A 21,593-nucleotide genomic window follows, 5' to 3' on the forward strand; every position below is an offset into this window, starting at 1 on the left:
ACAAAATCCATTTTATTTGTGATAAACTAAAAATAACAAATCAAACTCGTTATTAAACTTAAATTCATTAACTAATTACTCTAGAAATGAGTCTTTCAGCTATTTCGGAATAATATTATATTTTTAATATTATTTATTATATAAAAATTATACTTTATATATACTATAAAAGTAAATAAATCAAGTTTAATTAATAAACGAGCCGAGCTTTTACTAAACCCGAGCTAGCTCGCAAGCTAAACGAGTTGAACAAACCGAATATTTATTGTTCAAGTTCGGCTCATTTTCAAGATCAGATTTAATATTAAACTCATTTAGTTTTTACGAGCTCGAGTCGAACGGGCTAAAAGTGAGTCGAATACGAGCGACTTGAGCCTACTTACAGCCCTAATCATGGGTCACCAAATTGTTGGTTAAATAATTTAAGCATGTCTCTCTCCCCCGAAACCTATTGTCCTTCTCTCACTTCGGTGCATGGCAGTGACAAAATATCTACTGATCTCGTTTGCATCTCTTCTCAAAGAGCGGCCGCGATATCTTTTAATACTATTTTTTTTTTCTGATTGGTTGGGAATGTTTGAGCATCTCTAACTTTGTGAAATGATCCGCCCGTACGTTGACCATGTGTAATGTTTGCCAAGTAACCAAGTACAATATCCGAAAAACCAATAACATGTACTGATGTACGTACACAACAAGTCAACGACAACAAAAATGAAACAAAACTAAAAACTAGACCAAGGTCTACTAAGTTATAAGGATAGAAGTTTAGAGAGAGGGAAACAATCACCATGCACGAAGACATGGAGGGAGCGAGAGATTCACCATGCATAGAGAGAGGGAGAGAGAGAGAGAGATATGAGCATTCAGATGCCTGAACACCTCGTATAGGCGTTAGGTGTTGAAAGAAATCCACAAATATAGACGGGTGCCTGGACAGGCTAGGCGGGTTCTAGTCGGGCGTCAGTGTAATTGCTTATTAGGCGGGCGCCTTAGATGCTAAGCGGATCCTCGGCGGGAAACTAGAATGGCCAGAAAATCTTGGGAATAAATGGAACTTTTAAAATGACACTGAGTACCCTCCAAAAGATCCTCTAATTACAAGATTGTTTCGCAATCCAAAAACGAGACCAGCGCCTCCTCTCGAGTTACGGCTTTCTCCATTTCCTACTCACCACCCTGAAGAAAGAAAACTGCATCTCCTAGAATCTCCAGAGGGTACGTTTCCATGACTATGATGAAATCAAATTCGATTCATTCATTCATTCATTCATTCTTCTTCTTCTTCTTCCGTGTGTGTGATTGCATTTACTCTTTTCTTCAAAGTTTTGCATAAGGGTTTTTCGTTAATCAGCGGTAAGATTCTGATTTGGTGTTGGGTATCTCACTATCTTATGTATTTGGGTGTGCATCGGCTTGTTGTTAATCGGCGGTGAGAACTCTGAAACAGAGGAGTACTGCCGTCTTGTTAGACATTGATCATGTTAGGAGCTGGACCAATTATGTGTTCATGTTAGGAGTTGTAACAGTTATAGAATGAAATCAAGGTGCTCATTTCATTCTTGCTGCTGTTTGAATTCACTTGGATTACTGCATGATAGAACTTGATTACTATAAAGAAGGAGATTCTAGATGACAAAAATTTAGGTTAGTGATTAGAGTAAAGATATAGAGGATTAGTTCTGTGTAGTCTGAATACTGGGAGGCAACATCTTATAAAATTCATGTAAGTTGTTTAGTTCCTGAATCAAGGAACTGAAAATTATGAATCAGTAATAAACCATTGATGGCTCATCATTGTGAAAGGAACAATGATGCTTAAGGTCCAAGATAATGTTCAGGAAAAGAATGATTATATCACTCTTAACAATATTGTGGAAGTCTTGCTGGCCAAAAAGAAAAAAGAAAGAACCACAAACAAAATGGTGAGGGTCTTTGACAGAAGTTTGTATGAGTAGTTACTTCCAAAAGATGATACTGTTATCTTGTAGAATTTTGCAGTTAATATCTTTGGTCATGAATATACATTAGTTAGCCTTTACATTGTTCTTGTTGTGTGGTACAAGTTTATTTGTAATATAGCTCCACCCTCTTTTGAGTCTTTTCGTCTTCACTCCCATTGACAAATGTTCAACTGCAACGACACCGGTCACGTATAACTTCTCCAGTTCGCCGGAAGTACCAAGTTTCATGCTTTTTCGTTTTACCTACCAGTATGCTCCATTCTTTTTCGTTTTATTTCTTTCTGCTAATGAAGTTAGTGTAAGAGGGAGACTGAACAGATAGTGGATCCCAGTTTAAACAATTAGGTATGATCTCTTCCATTTCATGATTATGCATTTTTAATCTGGGTGGTAAAAAAATAGGATCTCTTTGTGTAGCAATTGAAAATCTGGGATTCTAATCACACGGGTTATAAACACTTCACATTTATAATCTCATTTTATATTGGGGGGTGGTATGTATTCTGCTTCTAGCTAAGGAGTTTGTTGAAATTTAAAGAAAGCTTGCATTTTGGTTTTTAGCTTGTTAGAACCATTGATTTGCTTGTGGGATGGAAAATGGTCTCAATTCTTGAGAGAGGAAACTAGGCACTGGGATGTTGATGATATGATTAAGCTCGGTTGCATATGTTCAAATGATGACTAGGAAATGGAAATTATGCTGTTTTAGAGGGCAATTTTCATATTACATTGGCTTTGAAATGGAAAATGAAAGCTTTAATTAAGCTTGTGTTCTTGGTAAGACAGTCACTTTATCTATACAGCTACATTGCTTAACCATAGCACATGTAAAGATATAAACTGTAGGTATGCTGACAATTGATTGTGGCAGATTACAGAATACACTTGAGGTTGGAGTGGCTTATCAGAAGTCAGAAACCCCAATAGAGTGAGAGAGTTGTTGATCAATGGCGTCACAATCAGATCACCAGGCTAAGATAATTGATGGCAAAGCCATAGCACAGACCATCCGAAATGAAATTGCTGAGGAAGTTCGCCATCTATCTCAGAAATATGGCAAGGTTTGCTCTACCTGAATGGTTGAAGTTTATCTAGTGGGTGAATTTTGACAATGCAGTTATGCAATTCTTTAGGTCCCTGGATTGGCAGTAGTGATTGTGGGGAGCAGGAAGGACTCCCAAAGTTATGTCAGCATGAAGCGAAAGGCATGTACTGAAGTTGGCATTAAATCTGTGGACATAGATCTCCCTGAGAATGTGTCCCTAGAGGATCTCCTAGCCAAAGTTCAGGAATTAAATGTGAATCCTGATGTACATGGTTGGTAACTTTTTTGCATATTGGAATCTGAAACTAATATTTTTTCCAAAATTGCAATTTTGCTAAGCGGCTATATGTGTCACGCAGGCATACTTGTTCAGCTTCCATTGCCAAGGCATATTAATGAAGAGAAAGTGTTGACTGAAATCAGCATCGAGAAGGATGTAGATGGGTTTCATCCTCTCAACATCGGCAAGCTTGCAATGAAAGGCAGAGAGCCTTTATTCCTCCCTTGCACTCCCAAGGCAAGACACTCAAGTAATGTATTCAAACATAGATAGAAGCAGATGTGCACACACCTTATGCTCTTATGTTTTGTGCTCTGTTACCTGAACAATTCATATTGTCCGAGATGTATACATATGGAACTCTGAGAAGTCATTGATGAAGTAAATGGTTGCCTTGGTGTTTTTCTCCACAGGGCTGTCTTGAACTTCTTTCGCGGAGTGGTATAAGCATAACGGGAAAGAAAGCAGTGGTGGTGGGAAGAAGTAACATAGTTGGACTGCCAGTTTCTTTGCTGCTTTTGAAAGCCAATGCTACTGTTACCATAGTTCATTCAAACACTCCTGATCCAGAGCATATCATTCGTGAAGCGGACATTATTATTGCTGCTGCAGGGCAGGCAATGATGGTAGGCAGTTCACCTTAATGTTCTTAGATATACAGTCGTGTTATTACAAGCAGCTGTTATCTAATTTAGTCTTGCAATATCTACTGCTCTTCCTAGATCAAGTTAAAAGTAGTTGAAAGTTGTTAAATTTATGCTAGCACAGATCACTATCCATGGTTAAGTAAAGCATACTAGAGTATCAAAGAAAAGAAACCAAATGAAAATAGAATAGGATCAGTTGTTTAATTTCATTCTTACTCGTAAGTTGTAGGACAATCCCTTTGATTCCTTATAATATAGCTCTTTCAGTCCTGTATTATTGGTTTAATGAAAAGAATGGCATCCTCTTGTGAGCTAATCTACATATTTTAGTTGATGACTTCTCTATACATCTTTTTTGTTAAGTAATGAATAACTGAATTGCTGCAGATCAAGGGTAGTTGGATAAAACCAGGTGCTGCAATAATCGATGTTGGCACAAATGCTGTTGATGACCCCAGTAAAAAGACTGGTTATCGACTGGTTGGGGATGTAGATTTCCAGGAAGCATGTAAGGTAGCTGGATGGATAACTCCGGTTCCTGGTGGCGTTGGCCCAATGACTGTTGCAATGCTTCTGAAGAACACATTGGATGGTGCTAAGCGTGTGATTGCACAATAAAGGACCAAAGACAGCTGTTAATCTGTTCTTAGTCCCCATAATAAGCTGTTGCTAATTTCAGGACACAATTTTGCAATGGAGTTTACAGGCTTTGATGGAAAATCTTGTGATTTTCACTGATATTGCATGGTGTTATGGATACTTAGTAAAGTAAATCCTTCCTGACTTTGATTTCTTTCTTCTCAAATTAATTTTAGATTTCTCTTATTATTTTAAATTTTTGTCAACTTAAGCAAGCTTATATATGTGCCAAAGATAGAAAAGAGTGGATCGTTATAATTAGCAATAGAAAGATATATATCCTCAGTAAGTCAAGAACTATCGCCATTTCTGAAGTGAGATTTAGTAGGTTTGTTGACGCCATTCCAGAGCTTACCATCCCTACTTCCTAAGTTTCTAGACTGCAGAATTAATCTGACATCCATTTTCAACCCATGATATCAATGAATCAACTAGAGTTTCCTAAGCTAACTTTGATTTAGTAATCAGACGCCGTTTGGCCATCAGTGTCATTCTCCTAGGGTTTGCACAAATCTGTTTTTGATTTTCATCAGTGAGATCCGTACAAAATTGTTTTTGGTGAAAACGATTCTGGGGTACGCGGCTGAAGCAGATTGGTCGCTTAGTTGAAATCAGAGGCATATGTCATAGTCACACCTACTAATCTTTTGCTTGTTCATTACGTGAGTGTTCCACTGCCAAAAGTTAGAGAAGAAACAGGCCGAAGAAACATGCATATGCTAACCCATTCCTCTACAACACCTACTTGATTGACGGTTTAACCATTTGACTATCTATTCGAACCAACCAGTAGTAGAGGCTTAGCTGTTTAGGGAAAGTATTGCAGAGACAAGCAAACTCAAAGTGCAAGCTTCAGTCGGTTTCTTATATCTAAAAATGGTAAAGTTGATTTGCCAAACTGTTAGTCTATCACTCAAACACGAATTCGCTACGTACAATTATGGGTTAGCTCAGCTACGTGCGCGAGTTGAGTTCATCTTCCCCAAAAGTCGCACTCTAAAATTCCGCTCTACATATATATAACGACCTACTTCGTTAGTTGTCTGCAATTCATGAATTCGAAGTAATAATGGCTGCTTCAATGAGTATACGTAGTGCCTTAGTTCTTCCTCTAGCTTTCTGTTTAGTTGGGATATCTGAGCTGCTGCTTTGCTCAGGTCATGCTGCCAACTGTGATCCCAATTTGATCAAAGCTAATGATCAGGACCGGCTTCAGTTTGCTTTGAACTTGGAAATGTTAGAGGCTGAGTATTTCCTGAATGGAGCCCTGGGCAAAGGTTTAGATGAAATCAGTCCAGAATTAGCCCTAGGCGGCCCGCCTCCAATCGGTGCTCAGAAGGCGAATCTTGACCCTCTTGTTCGTTGTATCATCGAGGAATTCGGTTATCAAGAAGTTGGTCATGTCAGGTATACAAATGATCAGCCATATATATCAACATATTTGTGCGCGCGTTCTTATATATATTTTTCTTGCTTGAATGTGAAGCTGCCTCTCCCCTCGTTATGATGGTGTATTTGCTATTTCAGATCAATTATTAGAGAAGCAGGAGGGTTTCCTAGGCCTTTGTTAGATATCAGCAGTCAGAATTTCGCAAACCTAATGGATCGAGCAGTTGGTTTCAAATTGATCCCTCCATTCGATCCATATGCGGACACAAAGAAGTTTCTCTTGGCAGCCTACACCATGCCTTATGTGGGAGAAAATGGTTATGTTGGCACAATTCCATACCTTAAAAACATGACATCTCGCAGAGTACGTAAGAACTCATCTCTCATTTCCAAGACAAGTTTATGCTTGGACTCATCTTTATATAGAATGTGACAGTAGTAAGTAGTTATATAACATTGAATACATGGACATACATATCTACTGGTCAATCTATACCTTCAAGTGACAATTAATAATTTATACATTATAATTATGATACATTATTTTGTTCTATAGTTGGCTGCATCACTTTTAGGGGTTGAGGCGGGACAAGATGCAGTCATACGTGATCATCTCTATCAGAGAGCCTTTGAGAAGGTGGAGCCCTATAATCTCACAGTGGCTGATTTTACAAACCGAATTTCCAAGCTTCGGAACGAGCTTGGCATGTGTGGGATCAAAGATGAAGGCGTCATAGTGCCGGAGGAGCTCGGTGCCGAGAATCGGACGTCCAGTAACATCATATCGGCCGATCCTAACTCGCTTGCATATGCAAGGACACCGCAGGAGATACTGAGGATTGTATATGCCAGTGGCAATGAATCACTGCCGGGCGGGTTTTACCCTGAAGGTGCAAACGGGAGAATTGCAAGGCATTTCCTGAAGCTAGATTAATTATCACATCTGTGTAATTGAATGTATCTCAAGGCCATCAACAAATTGCTTGCGAATCGATTTGTCACGATTGTGTATATATAATTACGTGTACGTGTATATATATAATTCATAAATATATCTACAAATAAGGTGGTTGATGAAAATTAACTGATAGGAATTCTCATATCGAACAACCTCGATCAGTACGTTTCGGTTGCAGCGTACTTATAACCTCGATCATAGGATGTAATACAATATTTATTCTTCATGCTTGATCTCTTCTAATTACTTGATCTATAATTTGAAATATAATAATTGCGTATGATATTTGGGAAGGAAAATTGAAACTACCATTATCAAGAAGCTCGATCTGACTTGTGTGACTGCAAATTATCTATCTATCTCTACTACTATAAAGTTAGCATCCAAAAACTTCACAAAATTATAAACTGTCGAATCTACCATTTTATAATTTTATCATCACATATAAACATAAGGACAATTATGTAAAAATAAAAATATTTTACTAATGCGTTTTACCAAAACTATCATTCATAAGAAACATAATTACATAAAATGATTGGTTTTCAAAATATACTTCAAATAAAATTTTACCAACATGTGCGATCAAAACACGTGCATCGCACGCACGGGTACGACACTAGTACTACTATAAAGAGAGCACCCAAAACTTCATCAAATTGTGAACTGTCAAATATACTCTTCTATAATTTTATCCTGGCATAAATGCCGATTTGCACCCCAAACTTGGCTGAAATTGTCAATTTGCACCCTGAACTTGCATTTGAGTCAATTTACCTCCTAAATTTGGTAAAAATTGCCGATTTACACCCCGAACTTGTATTTGAGTCAATGTACCTCCTAAACTTGGTAAACATTTGCCGATTTGCACCACATCCGTTAAATTTAACTGTTTTTATCCAATTTTGCGTCACATGTCATGCACATGAGGGGTAATGTTGTCATTTTCTATTTATATTTTTCTTAAAAACAAATAAAAATATTCTTTAAAATGAGGATTATTTTGTTAATCAAATAATTTATTTACATCTTTTTTTCTATCTACTTAATCCTACTTTGAATTATATATTCAATATACCCACCCATTCAAATATAGTGTGTTGTGTATAAATATATTTTTATATGTACACATTGTTGGAGGATGAACAAAAAGAGAATAATAACGACGTAATAGAACATAACGTAACCGTTTATTGATTGATAATGAGGTCAATATATAGGCATTACATAACCACAATCCCATAGGATTCGGAGTCCTAATCTATTACAGAGATGTGAATCTATCTCTAACAGGAAACCTAATAAGGCTAAGACACACACAATGGTAGAATAGTAATTCTCCCAGAACACACATTTATTTTTAATTTTCAATGTATTTATTTATATTTTTCTAATATCTTTTAACATACTATATCACGTAAAATAATAAATATATAAATCAATAACATGTTTCGAAAAAACAAACATTATAGCAAGTGTTCCTCTTAAGTAATTTTATTAATTTATTTCATTATTCAATATGAATAAATATATAATGACAAGACTATCCCTTAAATGCATGACATGTGACGCAAAATTGGATAGAAACAGTTAAATTTAACAAATGGGGTGCAAATCGGCAATTTTTACCAAATTTAGAAGGTAAATTGACTCAAATACAAATTCATGGTGTAAATCGGCAATTTTTTACCAAGTTTAGGAGGTAAATTGACTTAAATGCAAGTTCGGGGTGCAAATTGACAATTTCAGCCAAGTTTGGGGTGCAAATCGGCATTTATGTCTTTTATCCTCACACATAGACATAAGGACGATTATATAAAAATACAAATGTTTCACCAATGTTTTTACCAAGACTATTCTTCGTAGGAAATAAAATTACAAAAAAAAAATTGTCTTTCAAGAATACACTTCAAATAAAATTCTACAAACTCGTGAGACCAAACCACGTGCATCGCACATGTACAAGACTATATGGCTCTGATTATCTCGTTAGTACGTATAAACATATAATGGTGTGATACGTATAAATCAAGACAAATACTCATCTCAAAAAGCTTTACAAATAATTAGTTGATTCCATATTTCCATTTGAGGGTCCGGGCTGCTAAGAACATCTCCACCCCAGATGCTATTTGCCACCTGGAGGCCCAATAGCTCTAAAAGGCAGCCCAAAATCAACTCCAACAAATGCCAAATACATGTGTATTTAACATCTTGAAGAGCGATGTCAAATTTGGCACCCAAAAACGCGAATGTCTTTTCTTTTTTATTGTTTCTTCATCCTCAACACTCTTTTCATCTCTCTCTATACACCATCGCAGTTTCATATTCGATCCAGAACCTTTTCTTCTACCATACTCATTCTTTGATTTCGTTAATGTGTTGGATGTGGATTTGAATTTTTCAGATTCTTCCTCTGATGCCGCAAATGAGGAATTTTGGGCTCTTGCATATTCGTCACTCAGATGAAGAATTACATCTGCAAACGATTTCTCCACAAGAGAAATTAGTAAGTGGTAGGAGAAGACGTCGGGGTTCAATTCATGGTCGGAAGTTTACACCAAGGATCTCAAGGCCATCAAAAAATTTACCAGGAGTTTTTCGCTGAAAATCCAATTCATGGGCCTTGATATTCTGGAGACGATTTCGAATACATCATTCTCTTTTTCTTCGAATTCTTGAAGGGGTAAAAGCTTGTCACTCCTATTTTCTATGTCATATTATCCAGCAATTGATATTTATTGATCCTTGACGCAATTTCATTTTTTACAGAGGGGAATAGAAGGATGGGCCAGATTACATCCATCAAGTACTGCCCTTACATCACGAGTCTCGGTAAGAACATTGCTTGGCTTGATTATCAGATAATGAAAATTTATAGTTACAGTACCAAAACAGAAGGCCAACTTCCTTATTTTCTTTAAGATGAATTTGCAAACTTTGTTCCTTGTATGATATTTGATATTTGGTGACCTGGATTAGTTTCAACAAGTTAGAAGGATATCTTGGTGCTTTTTTCTTGGTTAATAGTTTATGTAATTCCACAAGGTACTTGTACCAGTTGTATAATCACTTGGCACATATAACTCCAGGCTTTCATGTTTCTAAATGTAGTACAATGCCATCTCCACCGCTCTATACGATCTTTGTTGTCTTTTTTGTTGATTTATGTGAATAGTAGGTCTTCTATTATGCAGGTAATTTGTTCTCTATTTTATTTTACTTTTAAAAAAAAACTATTTGGATCAATATAGGAACTGTAATGCTAGTGAAACTTCATACTAGTCGTTTAAACTTGCTGTGGGATTAATGAGGACACCCAGAATGGATTCCACAAGTCAGTTAAACTTCAAGTCTTCAACAAAGAACTTGCTGTTATATGTTGTTCTGTACAAGTTCCCTTTTTCATAAGACTAACGTATAAGGTTTGGTATTTGTATAGTTGTACGGATTTTGAAGACTGGTATGCTACTTCTCCCTTTTTTTAGAACTGAAACCACATTCTCTGATTTATCATCAAAGAGCTAGAATTGATTGTTTAGCAATGCCATAAAGGACATGTTGGTGTGCATATTGATAATTATGAATATGGATATTAAAAATTTATTTTGTTGTATCTCACGTAATATTGGTTATAGATTTGCTATAATGTTACTGCAGTTTGGACATGGCATACCATAGATTTAACACTTAATACAAGATGAAAGAAAGAAAATAAGAAAAAAATGGTATATATTAAAATAATATTCAAATTAAACATCTCTATTGGAAATCAAGATTAGTCAAAATAGCAAATGCTATATGTGTCGTCAGATGCCAAAATTTAAATTTGGCAACAACTTTTAGCATCTCCAAAATGCTCTAATAGCCTAATACCAAACAAGTACGTAGCTCTCATGCCTCTTTTTCAGAAGGATAGGGTTTGGGTTTGGCACTTTCTATGTTGCACGGATACGGACACGTGTGTCCGTATTCGACACGATACGATACGCGGACACGTCAAAATCTCAAGTGTCTGACTTGGACACGTGGTGGACACGTTAATTAAATTTTATATTAAAAATATAGTTTCTAAAATTAAAACTTAGTCAATCCACATTCAAACAAAGTTTCATAATCAAAACACATGATAAATAAAAAGAAGAGAACTAGATTTCACTCATCTCCACCAATACCATCTTCTTCAATGACTCCCACTTCAATATCATCATCATCACCAAACAAAACCGCCTCCAATTGTGGTTCATCAAGTGAAAGTTCGGCAATCTCAAGTCTTCTAACATTAGTGTCCTCCAATGAATCAAACTCATCACCTCCAACATCCCACATTTTAGTGTTACCTTGATTGTAGTTCTGGCTTTGCCTTACTAAGAGGCGAAGATTGGTATGCACAAATACCAAATCTTCCGCTCTTTGTGGTCTAATATTTTTGTTGTCCTGATGATGGTAGAGGAACTTGTCTACTAGCTGCATTTGCTAATCTCTCCTTGCACTCATTCACCAACTTATGTAATTTAGCATATGCTTCAGGATTAACCTTGGTGCAACAAGCAATACCTGCGGTTCTTTTTTTTAGCAATTGACTCTTAACTCTAGTGTGTGAGCTATTGAAGTACAGCTTGCAAAAATTGCATTGCCACCTCCAGTTACCTCCAGTTGGAGGTTTGCTAATCTTCGTAACAAACATCCATAAAGGAACTTTATCATCTACTACCCTTTGTTCATTTCCAGCATCTCCACCTCCAGACCCTCCAGTACTAGAACCGGCATTAGCAGACCCGACATTAACAGACCCGGCGCTGGAACTAATAAGAGTTGAACTTCCACTCATGATCCTGAGGATCAAACAACACAATATGCTTAACAAACACCCATAAATGAAATGGCATACTTCCAAGTGATAGGGTGGCAATCAAACCATATACTCATATAAACAATGCAACATATATCTTGACCAGAACATCTAAGAGAAAGCTGCAAGCTGTACGAATAAAAAAGAGAACCAAAAAAAAATAAACATAGTGATATCAAAACACAGGTTCATTATTTGCAGGAATTCAACCATAGAACGGTAAGAAGTTACATACACAGGCAACTTACTATAGTTAACATATGATGAGTCTCATAATTGTAATATTGCTGTTAGTACAACCCTAGAGAAAGACATACAGAAGAGACTAATTGATACTCAAAGATGTATTTGATAAGATGTGTACTGAGAAAAGTCTGTACTACATTGAGCTTGAACTTTGAACTGAACCACTATGTTTTAACTAAATACAAAAGGATATGAAAACAACTCATCTTCTTTCTTACAGTGCAGCCAGGTCATTATGAGTATCATTCATCAGACACTACAGCTAGAGGGAAAAATTGAATCACAAGACATAATTCTAGTTTTCCTGTCATCTAATTTGAATGTTGTTATCTGCAGATATTAAGTTTCTAAGTTCCAATAAATGTTCATCATTTGATATATGAAGTGAAAGACGAAGATTTGTCACCAATTCTTCTTGTTCCCAGCTTAAAGGTCCCGATGCATGCAATGCCTCTATTGTGCACCGGTAGGCTTGCAGCTCTAACCTATGGATCTCAGCAACCAATTCTTTCTTTGTGGGAAGGACACAGTTTTCTTCCTCATATCCCAAGTGACAAACAGATTCAGCATCACAAAACTGGTCTTTAAAATCTCCAGTAGAACCCGAAGAAACATGATGAGGTGACTTATAGGGATCATTTCTACCGATGCTACAGCTACCTACTGAGCACGTAATAGTATCAACATCATCTGACTTCAATTTAACAGCAAATCAACACCCAACATTACCATTTGATTTCTTCTTTTCTAGATCAACCTCAGACAATACGGTTGTTCTGTTGTTAAGAGTAGCACATAGTTCTTTTCCACCCAACATCTGACTTGGCAAAGCAACATCTTCCTATTCAGCTAATCTAGATAAGTTGCTAGCAATGACTCTTTGACACCTTCCATCTCTCTCAACTGCTCGAAACTTCTCAGTTGCTCCACCATAAGCTTCATCTTGGGAATACAAGTTTGATGATCCTCTTTTCAGATTCTGAGAGGCTGCAGTGTAGAATCTCTTGAAAGTGACTTTCTGAGCTTTTAGAGTTGAAATTTCACCATGCTTTTCATTCTCATATTGACTTGAACCCTGAGTGCCAGAAAGTGAAGAAGGAATTAGCACATGAAAACAACACAGACAACAACATGGGAACTGTATTTCAGAGATTATTACAGACTAAATTCAATTATGAAATTAAAAATTCAAAATTGAAACTCCTAAAGATGAAATTCGACTAAAGAATACATATCGTATGAAGCATGATATCACAATTAAATCCTCAAACTTCAAGAATTTTGCTCATAAAACTCCAATATGTAAGATGAAGAAACTAAAAAGCAAAACAGATTTAGATAATATTACCTTCCCAACCACAACCCATTTGTCATCTTGCCAGAACTGTCCGACTCGAACTTCCAGTTTCCCGACCTTGTATTCCCGGCATGATCCAACTATCCTGACCTAATGTTTATGTTTTTTTTATGTTTTTTTGTTAAATCTCAATTATACCCATGCGTGTCCTTGTTATTTTCGTGTCCAGTCCAGACACGCACGTGTCCACCGCGTGTCCAAAATCAGACACGCGTGTCCGAGCGTATTTGCGCGTGTCCGCGTGTCCAATACGCGTGTCCGTGTTTGACACGCGATACGCGACCATTTTTGCGTGTCCGTGCAACATAGGTCAGCTCATATACAACGGAACGCGTTTGAGTAAATTTTGTGACTAATTTGAAAATAGAGTTCGTATATAACTCTTACTGAACGATTAACAACGGTGATACCGTGATAAGAGCACTTTGTGCGACGTTCTTAACATGTTTTTACCTTCATTTGTACTTTGTTTAGTCTTTATTGTTGTACTATTGAGTTATTGAGTCGTAGTAAGAGTCGTGGACGGTATTAGATGCATTTTTGTGCTTACATGAGTTAAAAACGTAAAATTAGTTTAGAGTCCTAATTTGAGTAAGAATCCTTGTAGGACTAGGAAACCTAGTTGGATTAGGAGTCTTCATCTTTCTACGTTTTGATCGCATTGGCGATATTTTGAAAGTCATTCTTGCATTTGGAATCATTTTTAGACTAGAAAACGTACTATTTGGGAAAATCGTACCTGAACCTAAACTTTTATTCCGTAACTTTCCTAATCTTACTCTCCTATTTTAGTAACTTATTTGATATTTTTATATGAATTATCTTGTCTTTTATTATTTTCAGATTGTACAATGAAGAAAGGAAAAGTCAAGCAAATGAGGAAAATAAAGAAAGAATGAGACACCTACAAAGAAGAAAAAGAATGAATTTATCAAAGGAGATTGCACCTACCAATGACAAAAATAAGTGAAAGAAAAAGAGAGAAAGAAACAGGAAGAGAATAAAAAGAGATAATGCAAAAGAGAAAGAAAGAGACGCCCACAAAAGAGAAAAATAATGAATTTATCAAAGGAGATTGCACTCACCAATGACAAAAATAAGTGAAAGAAATTGAGGAGAAAGAAAAATGAAGAGAATAAAAGGAGATAATGTAAAAAAGAAAGAATGAGACACCTAAAAAGGAGAAAAAGAATGAATTTATCAAAGGAGATTGTACCCACCAATGACAAAAATAAGTGAAAGAAATTGAAAAGAACAAGTCATAGCTATAATATTCAAGAAGTCAAAACTCTTCTATAAATAGCACATCATTCACAAAGAAAAATATCACTTCTCACTTGCATTCAAGATCCAAAACTCTACCAAAATACTACCTCAAAACATCATTCACTAAAACAGCAAGCCGTTCTCCCATATGCCAATTTCATCTCATACTTTTAGATAATTTTCAGATATGTGCATATCAATTTAGTGCTGGGATGCAGTTCCTGAGATTGTGTTTGAGTGCTAGATTCATCAATCATATTGACACAAATCGAATCATGCCCTAAGTAGGTTCAGTTTGTGTTGATTAAAGTGGTAAAAATTATGGAAATTTGCATGTGAAACCATAGTGGGTGACGTCATACATGAAACATGTCTCCAACAAGGATTTGGTGCTTAAATGTAATCTTGTTTGATTTCTATTCTAAGTGTTATTGAATTCGATTGCATACAAATTTAGATTAGGCCCTAAGTCAATCTAAATTTTAATTGAAATCTTACATGATTAGATGATCCCATAAGGCTCTAATTGTATTGGTGTCTAAAAAGTATGTAATTGGTCAAATTAGAATGCATGATAGGTTCGAACTTGTAATTATGTGGTGTAATGGTAAATTTGTTTTAAGTTTATTAAAGAGAAGTCGATCATGTAAATAGTAATTTATGATTTATTTTCATTAGTAGTTAATAATCTATCTAAAACCCCATATTATTTGTTAACACTAAAGTTTAGAGTTCCTTTCAATTTCCCGGACTGAACGATCTCTGCTTATTCTATACTAACGACGATATTTTACAGAGTTTATTATAAACGTTTTAATTAACGCTCTATCATACGGTTAGAGATTCTGCCAACATAACCTCCTAGTGCAATATAAGGGATTGAATAGGCTGCTAAAAGATAGTTGAGTGTGTTTGCATAGGGATTAAAGGGAGGTTTCAGGTTGAATATATATATATATATATATATATATTCTATTAATAAAGTCAAAAGAAAAATTAAAGAAGTCAGATGGTTAAATTTTAAAATTTCTCAATTTACCTACAGTTCTATTATTTTTCATTAAAGTCTAAATATTGCTGGAATAATATTATCGTAAACTAGCCAAATAAAATGGAAATTGGAAAACAAACTGTACAGGAAGAGAGGATTCCACAATCTCCAAACTTGAGAGAAACTGCCAGGGCACGATCTCCACATATACGGGTTTCATCGTTGGATATCAGCACTCATTGGTCTTGAAATTAGCAAAAAGATGACAAAAGAAGGAGAGCCGGAAACATTATTGTCAGAAAATGCTCATCCTCCCTACGAACCCCGTTTCTGATCTGGCGTACCCAAATGCGGTACATTGCCACATTGGAGACCCAAGTCACTATCTTTAGTGTATCCCACTATCCCGCTTCTTTAGCAAAGATCGGTCTCTTCCTATGTTAATTACCATCAGATTATGAGGCAATGTCATTGGCCTAGCTGTTAATTATGCTTATCCAAAGATAAAACGCTTAGGTAGCTTTCAATAAGTCATCCACGTCTATATTTTTATTTATTATCTTGATAATTCAGTCATAATTAACTTCTTTTAATAATTATACTTGCCACAATGCCTCCTAATTAACTTTATTGACATTAACAAATCTTAGAAAAATATAATTAATTATTTAATATCAGTTATGTAATGTAAACTTACTTCAGGAACCTACTATTAACGTCTCGCATACCCGTATCACGTATCTGTACCATAACATTCCGCGTTTTAGGTAACATTGACTGGAAAGACTGAGGTATGGTGTAATAATCATCCTTGGTAATTGATTTCAAGTAGTATGCGTATGCTCACAGTTCTTGGTCATTGATTTCAGAAACATACAATTCATACAAAAAAAAGACAACGTTTTTGGAACTCGCCATTGTTGCCGAGCAAACCCAGGTTTGAATTTTGGCGCTCACCCAGGTAGCTTTGGTTGTTCAGTTCAATTTATTTATTTTTTTTCTACTTACTTCAATAAGGAATTGATGTTGATGTTGGTTCTTTTTTTATTTACGGAATATAGACAGTTGAACACTACAAATGAGGTTTGATCATGGATGGGTAATTAACATGTAGGTATGTTCTCAATTTTACTTTAAAGTTATGGGTCGTTTTGATTTTTGTTCACCTAATGTGTTTAGAATTCTAGAATTCCAAGTTTCTTTTTACATAAAGATTTTGAATTTTTTTGTTCCAGGTCATAGTTGTAATTGAGTTTTCGTTCTATCGTGGGGTTTTTTGTGTCCAGATACCCCGTATGCACCTATGTAGTACCGATACAGACACGATTCGATATGCGGACACGCTAAATGAAAATTTTGTTTGACACGAACACGTTTTTGATACTTTAATTAAATATTATTTTAAATATATATATATATATATATATATATATCTAATTAAGAAAAAAAGTAATATATATCAAATCCCCAAAAAATTTCTTTACTTTCCAGTTTCCACCAATTAAGACTAACACTTTTCCGACATTTTTTTGAAATGTAGAAATGTCAACTTAACGGCTTAACACTTGGTTGTCGTTGTAAGTTCGGAGATATTTACCATAATTTTTTTCCTGATGCTCTGTTATTTTTACAATTTTACTAACATTTTACGTTTTGAATAAATTGTTTATTTTTAAATTTTTTTACATTAACTAATTCTAACCATTAGATCTAACATTGTTTGATCTGAACCATCCATTTAATAAACCTTACTAACACAACCATTATTCTTCTCCACCAATTCACCGAACTCCTCCTTTTTCTTTCTTCTTTGCGACCACAATGAGCAGATCTCTCTGCCTCTTTTCCCTGTATGCACACCTACGCCCCCACTGATTCCACTGATCAGCAGAGCTAGCCCATGTAGACATCAAGAGCTTATTTATAATCCTCTCTTCCTTCAGTCTATATAAAGTGACTACACATGCAACCAAGCTTACGGCCTCATATACCTTCGATTCTAGTGATTTCAGTGAAGAATTAAAGCTCCAATCACTTCAAAGATCAATTAAGAAACCCAATCAACCCATATATTCACTTTCCTTCTCAAAGCTTTGATTTTTATTCCAGATAGATCAAGTTCTGGGATTGTTCAATCTCAACACGCAGAGGGTGCTTTGCAAAAATACTCGTATCCTCCATAATTGTGTTTCCAATTCGGACACGCCCATGTCCCTCACGTATTGAATTGTATCCGAGCCGTAACCAAATTGTGTTCACGTGTCCGATCGTATTGATAAGTTTCCGAGCGTGTCTGTGTCCGTGTCCGGGTCGGACACGAGATACGGCACTCTAGGAGCGTGTCCGTGCTTCTTAGGTATGCACTCTTCTCTTCTTTATTGAACTAAATTAGTTTTTGTGGTTTATTTTTCCTTGCTTTGCAATTAAGAAACATTACGATATCTTTTCCAATAACAATAGAAGTATATCTATATATATATATATATATATACACACGTGGCCCTTCCGCATGTGCATCGCACATGGTTGAAGCTTAATGTGTGTGTGTATATATATAGTCTTTATCCAGAGTGAAGCTTCACTCTGAAATTACAGAGTGAAGTTCTAATTTTGGCACACTTTTCGGTCAAATGTTTTCACCATAAGCAATTCAATATTTATGTATGTTATTCAAGATCATATCTACAAAATTTCATCTAATTCGGACATCGTTAAGGTATTGAAATTAAATTAAATTAATGAACGAATTAAAATTGTTCAACGTGAACCGTTCGTGTAAATCTCAATTTTGAAAGCTCAAACCATTGTCAAATTGGATGAAACTTTGTAGAAATAATCTTGAATAACATACCTAAATATTGAATCGCTTATGGTGAAAAAATTTAACTGAAAAGTGTGCCAAAATTGAAACTTCACTCTGAAATTCCAAAGTGAAGCTTCACTCTAGATAGGGACTGATATATATATATATATATATATATATAGTCTATATCCAGAGTGAAACTTTAATCTGAAATTACAGAGTGAAGTTCTAATTTTGGCACACTTTCGGTCAAATATTTTCACCATAAGCGATTCAATATTTAGGTATGCTATTCAAGATTATCTCTACAAAGTTTCATCCAATTTGACAATGGTTTGAGCTTTCAAAATTGATATTTACACGAACGGTTCATATTGAACAGTTTTAATTCATTCATTGATTTAATCTAATTTCGATACCATAACGATGTCCGAATTAGATGAAATTTTGTAGAGATGATCTTGAATAGCATACTTCAATATTGAATCGCTTATGGTGAAAAAATTTGACCGAAAAGTGTGACAAAATTGGAACTTCACTCTGAAATTTCAGAATGAAACTTCACTCTGGATATAGACTATATATATATATATATATACAGCCCTTCCTGGCTGCGGAGGTCCGCACCAAGATTTTGGTGCGGATTTCCATCTTTTTACCACTTTTTGATCAAATTTTCTCATCTCCACCGTCTAGTATCTAGATAATATTGTGTAGATCATCTCTGCAAAATTTCAGCCAATTTGGTAATCGTTAAGGCCCTCAAAATTGCATTTTTCTGTTAAAAATATGAACGGTAACGGTTCGACAGAATTCGGTCCGTCTATTTCTTATTCGATTTTGAAGGCCTTAACAATTACCAAATTGGCTGAAATTTTGCAGAGATGATCTACACAATATTTTCTAAATACTAGACGGTGAAGATGAGAAAATTCGATTAAAAAATGGTAAAAAATGGAAATCCGCACCAAATTATTGGTGCGGACCTACGCATTTGAGAAAATCTGTATATATATATATATATTTACGCATTTGTTTTTGGAACCAATAGATATGCATGTTGAAAAACAACAGGGTTGGAAAAACAAGGCTTTTCGAGCACCGATGGGAGGCGAACCACCTCGGGATAAACCCGGACTGATGCTGTCGAGGCCTTTGCCGAAAACATCAAACAAAAAATAGTCAAAATACTCAGCTTACAAAATTCTAATTAATTACAAGGAAAACTGAATGCGATCAACATGGGCAGCCTTAATGGGTGCGCAGTTAGGGAAAATTATAGGAATCAGATTCATGACCTGGTGATCAATGAGGGTGAGATCGATACAGTGCAAGAAGAACAAGCAAGCCAGACTAGGAAGAGGAATCTGAAGGAGCCATTCCAGGGGTAAGGAACCAAATGCTGTAGTAGTTTTAGCATGCATGACTGGGTTTATATAGACGTGCCCGACCTCCATGCAGTTGCTGAGAGTACGTAAGTGGTTTAATTGATTTAATTTGCAGCGCCAAAAAGATTAATATTGAGCTCAAACTATTCTGTAAAAATATAACCAGTGCTATATGCGACACCTTTGTTATTGTACTCGTGTCATGATGATTGTACGTAGTTACGTACTGTCCCTTGCGTCATTAGTTATGTGCTAGGTTGCACGGACACGCCATTGCAGTGGCGTATCGCGTGTACCACACGGACACGCACATGGACACGCCCCAATACGCGCTAGACACGCGTGTCTGAATTCGGACACCCGACATGACTTTGGACACGCGGACATGCACCAACTCAAAATAAAAGTGAAAGTGCTTATGGTGAGAATCGAACCTTGGTCATCTAAGACACTCAACAACTCCTCAACCATTCCAACAGATTCCGTTTTTGTTATATTTATGCACACTTTAATATATATAAAGAGAGAAACTCGTGATAAAAATAAGAATGCTTGTGGTGGGATTCGAACCTTGGTTATCAAATGTACTTATCAAGTCGTTAGTCATTCTAACAAGTTATGTTTTCATCATTTTAATGCATACTTTGACATATATATACATCTAAAATTCTAAATACTTTCAAATTTATAAAATAATTTTTTTAATAAATAAATATATATATATATATATTTAAAATAATATTTAATTAACGTGTCCACCACGTGTCCGTGTCTAAAAAATTTTCTATATGCCGTGTCTACGTATCAAATCGTGTCCGTGCTACTTAGGAGCTGACTAATGGGTAAATCAAAAACGGGATATCTCATACGTAATAACTAGCTAGGTATTATGTGCATGGTAATTTGAAATGGAAAGGCCCCAGAAAAAAAAAAAGAAGAAGACGTTAACCATTGAGTGTTATCTTCGCAAATTAATTAAGATCCATATGAAAATTTGTCATGCATTAATTTGAATTGTATATACACAAGTGCAATACATCGTTAGACTAGCTGAGATCAAGATGGTGATTATATGTACGGTTAGACCATTTCCGGTTAGATTAATGTCTTGCAGAATTAGTATGGTGACCTAAATATTCATATCCTTAATTTTGTAGAAAATTACTTAGTAGTACTAGACCACATTTAGATTAACTAAAAACTTGTTGTAGGGAAAATAGAATTGGTCTACTCATCTCATTGATAATCCCTTTTATATAAGGGTCAAGATTACAATAGGAGTAAATGGTAATTATAATGATAATTAAGACTACATAATGGTGATTGGTCTGTTATACCCGTTGACCATAAACGTCATTAACTCATTTCGTTATTTACTTTAACGAATACACACTAATGATGTTTTTCCTTCAACAAAACTCACTTTTTATATTTTTTATACAAATCAAAACATAAGCTAAAGCCCAAAGAATAAGTAAAACAAAACTGAGTAATTAATTAATGTAAAAATATCCAAAATACCCTTATTTTCGTGAAAAATTATCAAATGCCACTCCTAGATCTAACAAAAAATTTTCTCCTCATTTTTAGTTTTTTTTTTCCGGCAAATCTAAATTTTCCGGCCAAACCACCGCAATTTGGAGGTGTGCCAATACATAAAAGTTGTTCCTTATGTCATGGGTTTCATTTAAGTACCATATTGCATATATTTTAAGACTTTTTGAATTTTTTAATTTTGCTCACCAAAAACCACAGTAGCAGTTAGTTT

The 21,593-nt window shown here is 35.5% G+C and overlaps 2 protein-coding genes and 1 long non-coding RNA gene across 4 annotated transcripts; 2 read left to right on the forward strand and 1 right to left on the reverse strand.

Annotated features, from left to right (window-relative positions):
- Positions 1 to 1,099: 1,099 nt before the first annotated feature.
- On the forward strand, positions 1,100 to 4,732 carry LOC126782200 (bifunctional protein FolD 2). Of its 2 annotated transcripts, none has more exons than XM_050507409.1 (6): positions 1,100 to 1,218; positions 2,836 to 3,025; positions 3,098 to 3,281; positions 3,369 to 3,526; positions 3,703 to 3,915; positions 4,324 to 4,732. In XM_050507409.1, the coding sequence occupies exons 2-6, from the start codon at positions 2,912 to 2,914 to the stop codon at positions 4,552 to 4,554; spliced, it is 900 nt and encodes a 299-aa protein (XP_050363366.1). In that variant the 5' UTR covers positions 1,100 to 1,218; positions 2,836 to 2,911; the 3' UTR covers positions 4,555 to 4,732. The 2 variants fall into 2 exon arrangements, with proteins under 2 accessions (XP_050363366.1, XP_050363367.1); XM_050507410.1 differs by having other exon boundaries at positions 1,120 to 1,218; positions 2,843 to 3,025.
- A 924-nt stretch (positions 4,733 to 5,656) lies between these two features.
- On the forward strand, positions 5,657 to 7,019 carry LOC126782199 (desiccation-related protein PCC13-62-like). The gene is made up of 3 exons (XM_050507408.1): positions 5,657 to 5,982; positions 6,103 to 6,328; positions 6,521 to 7,019. Exons 1-3 carry the CDS (start codon positions 5,657 to 5,659, stop codon positions 6,896 to 6,898), a joined length of 930 nt encoding a protein of 309 aa, XP_050363365.1. The 3' UTR covers positions 6,899 to 7,019.
- Positions 7,020 to 12,135: 5,116 nt separating this feature from the next.
- On the reverse strand, positions 12,136 to 13,471 carry LOC126782210 (uncharacterized). Its single transcript, XR_007670746.1, has 2 exons — positions 13,369 to 13,471; positions 12,136 to 13,095 (listed from the first exon to the last, which is right to left on the reverse strand). It is a non-coding gene; the product is annotated as an uncharacterized LOC126782210 (long non-coding RNA).
- Positions 13,472 to 21,593: the final 8,122 nt, after the last annotated feature.

The sequence above is a fragment of the Argentina anserina genome, chromosome 2 (assembly GCF_933775445.1).
Source record: "Argentina anserina chromosome 2, drPotAnse1.1, whole genome shotgun sequence".
Lineage (NCBI taxonomy): Eukaryota > Viridiplantae > Streptophyta > Magnoliopsida > Rosales > Rosaceae > Argentina > Argentina anserina.